The sequence below is a fragment of the Gossypium hirsutum genome, chromosome A11, assembly GCF_007990345.1.
Source record: "Gossypium hirsutum isolate 1008001.06 chromosome A11, Gossypium_hirsutum_v2.1, whole genome shotgun sequence".
In the NCBI taxonomy this organism is placed as follows: Eukaryota; Viridiplantae; Streptophyta; class Magnoliopsida; order Malvales; family Malvaceae; genus Gossypium; species Gossypium hirsutum.
The window spans coordinates 112,317,192-112,325,345 of record NC_053434.1 but is presented as its reverse complement, the minus strand read 5'-3'; the positions used below and the strand labels follow the sequence as shown (position 1 = coordinate 112,325,345).

Sequence of the window (8,154 nt, the reverse complement as noted above, 5' to 3'; positions counted from 1 at the left end):
TAAAAGAATGATTATTATTATAAGTTTTAATCATATATATTTTTATTTTTTTACACAATATCTAGAACTACTCATAATCTCTCATCAACCCATAAATAAGAGAATAATGTGTTTCAGTGCACTCAAATCTACGCCCTCCTCTATTGGCTACAATGCCCATGTTAACCGAGATAAGATTTAATCGAACCTTATAAATATAGATAATGACAAAAAAGAATTAGAGTTGAACTAATTCAGCTCCAGGGCGGTTTTTCATGAGCTGATGGGCCAAGTTTTGTGTCATTCTTTCCAGTTTTCCATGAATTACAATCTTCTCAAGCTTGATGGCGATTTTAAGCAAGTAAGTAACAAATTCAACTTCCACTGATTGCCCCAAGAATCCAACTATTTCCACCTCCTTTAGGTACTTATTCGGCTGCGCCTCCTCCTTCCCCGCCTCCTCTATTCCACTCTTGAATTCTTTATGGTCTTTAATCTGATTCAAAAGTTTCAACATTCAACCATGCACACAGCAATCATTTTATAAAGTGATTAAAAACATACGAAGTTTGTTGAGTGTTTCTGTGTGTCCTCCTCATAGAAGCCAATTTCCTATTAGCTAAAACCCCATCCCCATGCAGGGCAACACGTATTTTACTGTAGAGTTAACACGTGAATCCTGAGTAGGGATTTGTCAGAATGGTGATGCGAACCCATGCAGGCGAACTATATATACTGGTCGGGTTGTGGGTAGGTATGCGAATCAGATCAGCTTGAGAATCGGGTAGAGATGAATACCAAAACAATTTATCACTCATTTGGTCGAAGAAGAGTTACAAAATGACTCTTCTGAGACCTGATATGTGCGTGACATGGGGACTTCAGAATGAAGCTTGTTAGGTACACTTCTTGTTTAAAATTTTCCAATTCCGCATTGCCACGTAGTAGAAGGGTACAACTGAAATAATTCGATTACCTAGGAAATGAACCGTTAGGTTTTAGGTTCCTTTAAACTGACCCCTATTTAGCCCTAAAACCATTCAACTATTTGAATTTCAAATTCTTTGTGCAAGAGGTATTGTCGAGAAGAGAAATTAAGATTCAAGGGTAAAAATTCTAAAATTCCCCAGATCATCATTCTAGTTAGATTAGGTTTAGTAAGTCGTTATGGTCAGAACAAGGGGAAGTACGCCGTAGTGGTGGCAGTGGTCGTGGTAGGTCTGATTCTCAGACCGATCCGGTTCTCATACCAATCCACAACCCAACCAACATGTATAGTTTGCTGATATATAGTTCACCTACATGGGTTCATATCACATGTAGGCAAACTCCTACTCAAGAAACATGTGTTAAGATACGACCTGCATGTTACATTAAATCATGAAACCATGTCATATAAATAGGAAATTGGCTTCCACGAGTAGACACACAGAAACACTCACATATATATTTGTTCATATCAAAAATCCCCTTTTATTAGCATAACATCCAATATCTGCACATGAGTACGATAATATAACCCTCAAGAATTCTCTAAATCTAAATAACATCTATAGCATGTTATCTGCAAAATGCAGAACAATAGCAAAAAAGCAGAAAGAACTAACCAGTAGTTTAAACTTGTGCAAGAAAGGTGACGCCTGTATCAGAGATTTTAAAAGAAGGAGACGATTGTCAATTCTGGCTGTGATACAGGTCAAGTTACGAAGACTTGTAAATTTGGGAAACCTTGGTAAATCCATCTAAGAGAGATCAATGAGTAATCGAATTAGCTAACAACTTTATGTTCATTTTGTAAATTGAGAAAAAAATCAATTTGGCTTACCAGAAATAAACTTAACCTTAGAGTCACTAACTGAGGAAGATAATTATATAGCTGAGAAACGAGGTATGCAATGTTGAAGTCGAGCCAATTAGAATAATCTAATTCAGTGAGTTTGGGCGCATACCATATATGAAATGGTACTTTCCGTAGTTTGTGATATTCAAAGGAAACAAGATTTGGTGCAGAAATCTCTATGGTTTGAATAGATTCAGAGTGAGATATGTTTAAGTGTTTCAACCTCAGTGATGAACCTGAAACTTTAGGATGTATAAGCAGTGGCGAGTTTCTAAGATGGAGGGTTTCAAGCATGGGATAATTTGAAAGAACAAACTCCATAGCCTCATCACTTACACCCACATTCACCAAACAAAGACTAGTAAGGAATTCAATTCCCGGAAAACATTCTTGTGGAAAAGGGTAAAAAGCATTCGAAGGACGATGCAGTAATGATGGGAAATCCAATTCTAGCTTTTTCACCTGCTTTCTCATGGCAATCTCAATCCATTTATCAATATAACGCTGTGAATCTTTGTCCAAGTAAAAACGAACTCTCAGCTCATCAATGGTTGAACCTTGGTGTGAAATCATAACATTATTGACCCATTCTACAAACTTAGAGCATTCTCTTTTCATATCCTCAACCGTTATATACTTCCCATCACGAAGATCCTTCAAATTTTTGACATGGCCGCCACGACAACATACTGGCATTGGAACACGGAAGTTAAAACCGGAAACAGGCAATGATTCCCAAAGCTGTTTCCATCGATGAGAAAGAAAACTAGTTTTCAGTACGGCTTCTTCGGGTGGGAGAAACGACAAGATGCCCATAAGAACATCATCAGGTAATTCACTTATTCGATCCCTCCTATTATTCCCATCATGTTTCACCTATTTTTTTTTTCAAATCAAACAAACACAAAGTTAAGCAAAAAGACATTCATGCAAATAAACCAAAGAATTATAATCTTTCATCTTCGACTAAAACCAAAACACAGTTCATATTATTAATTTATCATCCTAAAAAATAGAAAAAAAGAAGAAGATGAGTTTCTTATAACATGATAACTGACCATCTTTGAGTTGGGAACCTCCATGATCTCTCCTTTAAGCAATAAAGCCAAAGCGAAATTAGGTTCTAAGGATGTTTATCGCTGGCGTTTTAAGAAATTTTAAGCCTTAAAAGAAAGAGAAATTTATAAAAATAATAAGTTTTTATTCATTTAGAATAATAAATAAAATCTTTTATAAAAAAATAACAAATAAAATACATTAATAAATAAAACTATACAGAGTTTTTAATGGTTTAAATTACACATTTGAATATTTTAATTAATAAAAGTATAGATTATTTTAAATCAATTATATTAATGTAGAAAATAAATATAGATACTTTTAAAAAATATGTATGCTGTGAAATAATTATTTTTTCAGCTTTTCTAATTAGAAATTTTAGACATATAAAAGTATTAGGCTTGTTCATGGGCTGGGTTGGGTTCGGGTTAAGTCTTGATAAAATTTTAGGCCCGTTTGATAGCTTCGAGTCTGGCCTGGCCCTATTAATATTTTTTATATTATTTTTATATAAACTTTTTTAAATATAAAACATCATAAACACTAAAAACATTAAAAATAAATGTTTACCAACAAATTAAAAATAAATTTTTAAATAAATCTTTATACTTAAATAAAACTAATGTAGATATAACTTAACAAGCAAATACCTCTAAAATAGTAGTAAAATTAACAATAAAATAAGAGTTATATAATATCCAAACAATAATAATGAAATAATAGCAACATAATAATGAAATAGCAACAAAATAATGAGAAAACAACAATGTTTTTATAAATTTGGGCCAAATCTAGACAAAAAATTTTTTACTTGAAACTCGATCCATTTTCTAAACAAATTTTTTTTTTGCCTAAACCAATTTTAAGACCTATATTACTATTCAAATTCTTCCACTTTTTAAACCAACCTTCGACCTAAGTCCTATGAGGCTGCCTGGACAGGTCTAAAAGCATGACTCTATCATCCTTATAATAATTGGCATATACAGTTAATGGCAAAGAAGAATTATAGTAGAACTAATTCAGCTTCAGGCCGATTTTCTATGACCTAATAAGCCAAGTTTTGTACCATTCATTTAATTTTCTCAACGAACTAAATTAAGTGTCGAAGACCAGTACACATAGGAAACATCCACGGATTAATTTGAGTTATTAAAGAGTAATCGAATTAACAAACAACTTTAAGCACATTGAAATCGGGAAACGAAAAATATTGATTATGCTTTACCTTTGGAAAAAGGGCCATATGAATCCTCAAAGTAATCAAATAAGATAATTGAAAAGTTGAGAAATGAAACTGATTTGTTCACGAGCTAAATAACTTGTTTGAAAAGTAAAAAGATTTGAATAAAAATATAAGTTCAAAAAATAAGTTTAGGCAAAAAAATAAAAATATAAGTTCAAAAAATAAATTTTGGCAAAAAAAAAAGATCCATTTAGAAAACGGATTGAACCTTGAATAAATTTTTTTTTTCTCAGCTTGAATTTGCAAAAAGGAAAAAGAAATTGTTGTTTTGTTTCTATTTTTCTATTGTTTTGCTATCATTTTACTATTATGTTATTACTATTTATTATTATTGTTTGGATATTGTATAACTTTTTTTTTATTAATTTTGCTATTATTGTAGAGACATTTGCTTATTAAATTACACTTATCTTAATGTTATTTAAGTATAAAGACTTTTTATAATTTATTTTCAATTTTTTAGGAAACATTTATCTTAATGCTTTTAGTGTTTTTGACGAATTATATTTTTAAATTTTTTTATAAAAAAGAATAAAATAAAAAAATTTAATACAGACAAGCCAAGCTAGACTCGAGTTTTAGCAATTTTATTCAGGTCTAACTTGGATAAAATTTTAAGTCTATTTTTAGATTAGACCCGAGCTTAAAATGTTGTTAAGACTCGACTCGAATCCGGCACGATTTATGGACAACTCTGAAGTGTTTAAGGCAGTAGCAGGTACTTTTTTTCTTCATCATATTCAAAGGAAACAAGATTTGGTGCACTGAATGATGAACCTGAAACTTTAGGATGTGTAAGCAGTCGTGAATGTTCAACATGGAGGCTTTCAAGCATGGGGCAATTAAAGTATTTGCTTAGAAGAAGCAAGAAAATCAATAAGAAGCTGATATACCTGTGGAGATTGGTTTTATAATTTTACGTGTCACCGCCTATCAAAATCTGTTGCAGTCTAGGTGGTTAGGATAGTCCGCACTTACCCGAGAGACCCGGGTTCAAGTCCCGGCAGCGGAATTTCTTTTTAAAATAATTTTTTTCCCCTATGATTTAAATAAAACTAAAAAAATTTATCATGTATGTATATGAAAGTCATGAATTTAGAGCATAAAAAAGTGTTTAAAAATAACATATAATAAATAATGAAACGTATAGTTTGAAAATAATTAATAATAATACATAAAATGTGCACAATATTAAAATATAAAAACAAACTATATTGTAAGTAAAACGAACTTTATACATAAATACACTAAGTTAAAATACGAAATAAAAGACAATTATTTTTTATGGCGTTGTAATCAATCTTCGACACCAACTCATTCAACAATTAACATGGGTTGAGTGATAATGAGGTTGTATTTTAATACTACTAAACATATGTTCAATGCTTGGATTTATAAGTTATAATTATTTTATTTAAAGATATTATAAAAGTATGAAAATATAGAGATGTCGTCATATTAATATTTATAATTTAAAATTATAAATATAAAAATTATATATAAACTTTGACTTAATGTGCAATGTCATGCATAAATTTTGATTTTGTACGATTTTGTCCATTAAATTTTATCTTGATTCAATTTTCACAAAATTTTGATAACATTATTAAATTAGCACTATTTTATGTTGATATATTGCATACACAAATAATTATATTAATCTAATATAAAAATAAATGTATGTATTCACTTTTTAAATGTGCACAATTGAATTAAAATCAATGCTTCACATATACATGTGAATCACAATTCAAATTTCATGTGTATAACTACATCAAATCAAAGTTCATGTATCAAATTGCACATTGGAGCAAAGTTCATTGATAAATTTGATATTTATCCCTAATTTAAAATAGGGTGATATAACAGTAGCTGAGCATTTTATATAGGTTAAATTATGCTATTAGTCCTTATACTTCACAAAAGCTGTGGATTTAGTCTATGTATTTGAATTGGTCCATTCAGTCCATAAACTTTTCGAAATTTGAAATTTTAGTTCTGACTCAAACAATAATAGTTAAACCAGCTTGGTTAAATTCAATTACTAATATTATGTTATGCATACTATTGTAAATTTGGTCAATATGTTCCAATTAGATTAGTGTAACTCCATATATTTTTGAATTTTGAAATTTCAATCTTGAAACAAACAATAGTCATTAATGCATTAACTAGATTTTTAGTGAGTAACATGTGGAAATAACAAGTAGATATAACATTACATATATGATAATATGTTTGCCGCATTAGATTTTGAAAATAGCAAAATTTACTTAATGAATTTAATAATTATCATTTGGTAAAGACTAAAATTTTAAAATTTTAAAAATATAATAACCAAAAATGATAAAATTAAAATATAAGGATTAAATCTATAACTTTCACAAAGTACAAGAGCTAATAACAGAATTTAACCATCTATATATATGGTTTGTGGTTTTTTTTATTTATTATAAATATATATGGGTTTTTTGGGGGATAATAAAGGTTAAGAAAAATCATAACAAAGAAAGAAACTAACTCTCCCTAGCCTTAATATACAAAGGAGCAGCTAGATTGAACCCTGATTTAAGTAGAAAGGATTTATTATGCTCATGGAGTCTCCTCAGCCCTAAGCTTCCATGATCCATTGGTTGACAATATTGCTTTCAAGTTTCAATTCACAAGTGCTAGCTTCTTAACACCATTCCAAGATCTCCATACAAAGCTTCAAACAAGCTTATTAATTTCTTTACAAACTCCATTTAGGATCAAATCTCAATATGGCTAATGGAATTGACTTTGCTATATTTGATATGTTTTGTTCTTCTTTAATAGAATGGGAAATCGGTCCCGAATAGTGATGAAATGTAACGCCCAATAATCCATACAAAACCTCCAACTACTGTCTTTCTTTTTCACTAATAATATTAGTGAAGAAAAGGGACTAGTGCTAGGATGTACGATTCAGTCATTAAGCATTGTTGCAACTTGTCGTTCGGTTTCTTCCTTTTGATAATGCAGGTATCGGTAAGGATGAACATTGATTGGTGTGATGTCAAAAGGCAAATGAATGACATGATCTGTTGGTCTAGGTGATGGCAAACTCGTAACATTTGTAAACACATCACTGAATTCATGGAGTAATGGCGAAAACAAAGGAGCGTTATTGGAATTGTTTGTGGATGATTCAAAATGCACGGCCAAATTAAAAAATTCAGCCATTGCTTTAATTGCACAACATCACCTAAGAGAATTGAGTTGAACTTGTTGGGGACTGTCAGCACTAAGGCCTCCTTTGAATCCAAATTTTGCATCAGTTCAGTGCGTTTTCTATTGATTTCTGTGCAACTGCTGCTTTGAAGCTCTTTGGATGGCCAACTTTCAGTGCAGTGGAAGGGAGTTCATCGCACCACACCCTAAAATTTCCACTGCTCTATTTCTGGCCAATTGAAAATTCAAAACTCCAAACGCAGCTGTCATTCCTTTTTTATCCCTTTTCATTTATTAATAAATTAAATAAAGAAAAGTAAAAAAAAAAACTTTGATGGAAAAAATAGAAAACGTTGATGGCTAAAGGAAAAAACATTTTATTATAAATTTATATTTTAATATTTTATTAAATAAATTAATAAATTCACATATTTTAATAATTTTAAAAAGTAAAATAATTTAAATTTTTTTATTATATATAAATTCTAATATGATGTCCTTAATAGTCATTTTTTATTCTCACCTCACCGTTACAACTGCGTTTGAATCCAAACACATACTTCACCGCTATTTCTAATCTCACTGCTACAATACCTAATCTCACCGCTATAGTAACTAATCTCACCGCCACCGCTGTTTTTAACCTCACCGGAGCTAAACACACCGCCCATCCAAACTAAGCCTAAGTCTTGCTGATACTATCCGCCTTGGATAAGTTGAGTCGTATGTCAAGTACCCGATAGTCGACGAGAAAGTACTAATAATTTAGTTTAGAAATTTAATTAGAAGAAGGAATTTCGGAAGAATTGTATTTGAGAAGGTTTTAATTCGGTTTAAA

At 30.7% G+C, this 8,154-nt stretch overlaps 1 protein-coding gene across 1 annotated transcript; it reads right to left on the bottom strand.

The window, feature by feature from the left end:
* Positions 1-3,003, bottom strand: LOC107927234 (F-box/FBD/LRR-repeat protein At5g56420). Its single transcript, XM_041079872.1, has 4 exons — positions 2,878-3,003; positions 1,805-2,695; positions 1,587-1,721; positions 1-475 (listed from the first exon to the last, which is right to left on the bottom strand). Exons 1-4 carry the CDS (start codon positions 2,899-2,901, stop codon positions 218-220), a joined length of 1,308 nt encoding a protein of 435 aa, XP_040935806.1. The 5' UTR covers positions 2,902-3,003; the 3' UTR covers positions 1-217.
* Positions 3,004-8,154: the final 5,151 nt, after the last annotated feature.

Excerpts from the sequence above, each read along its gene's own strand:
- LOC107927234 (XM_041079872.1), bottom strand. The coding sequence starts at position 2,901 with ATGGAGGTTCCCAACTCAAAGATG. Across the intron at positions 1,722-1,804 it reads TAAGGTTAAGTTTATTTCTG|ATGGATTTACCAAGGTTTCC; the intron begins GTAAGCCAAATT and ends GATCTCTCTTAG. Across the intron at positions 476-1,586 it reads TGCACAAGTTTAAACTACTG|ATTAAAGACCATAAAGAATT; the intron begins GTTAGTTCTTTC and ends CTTTTGAATCAG.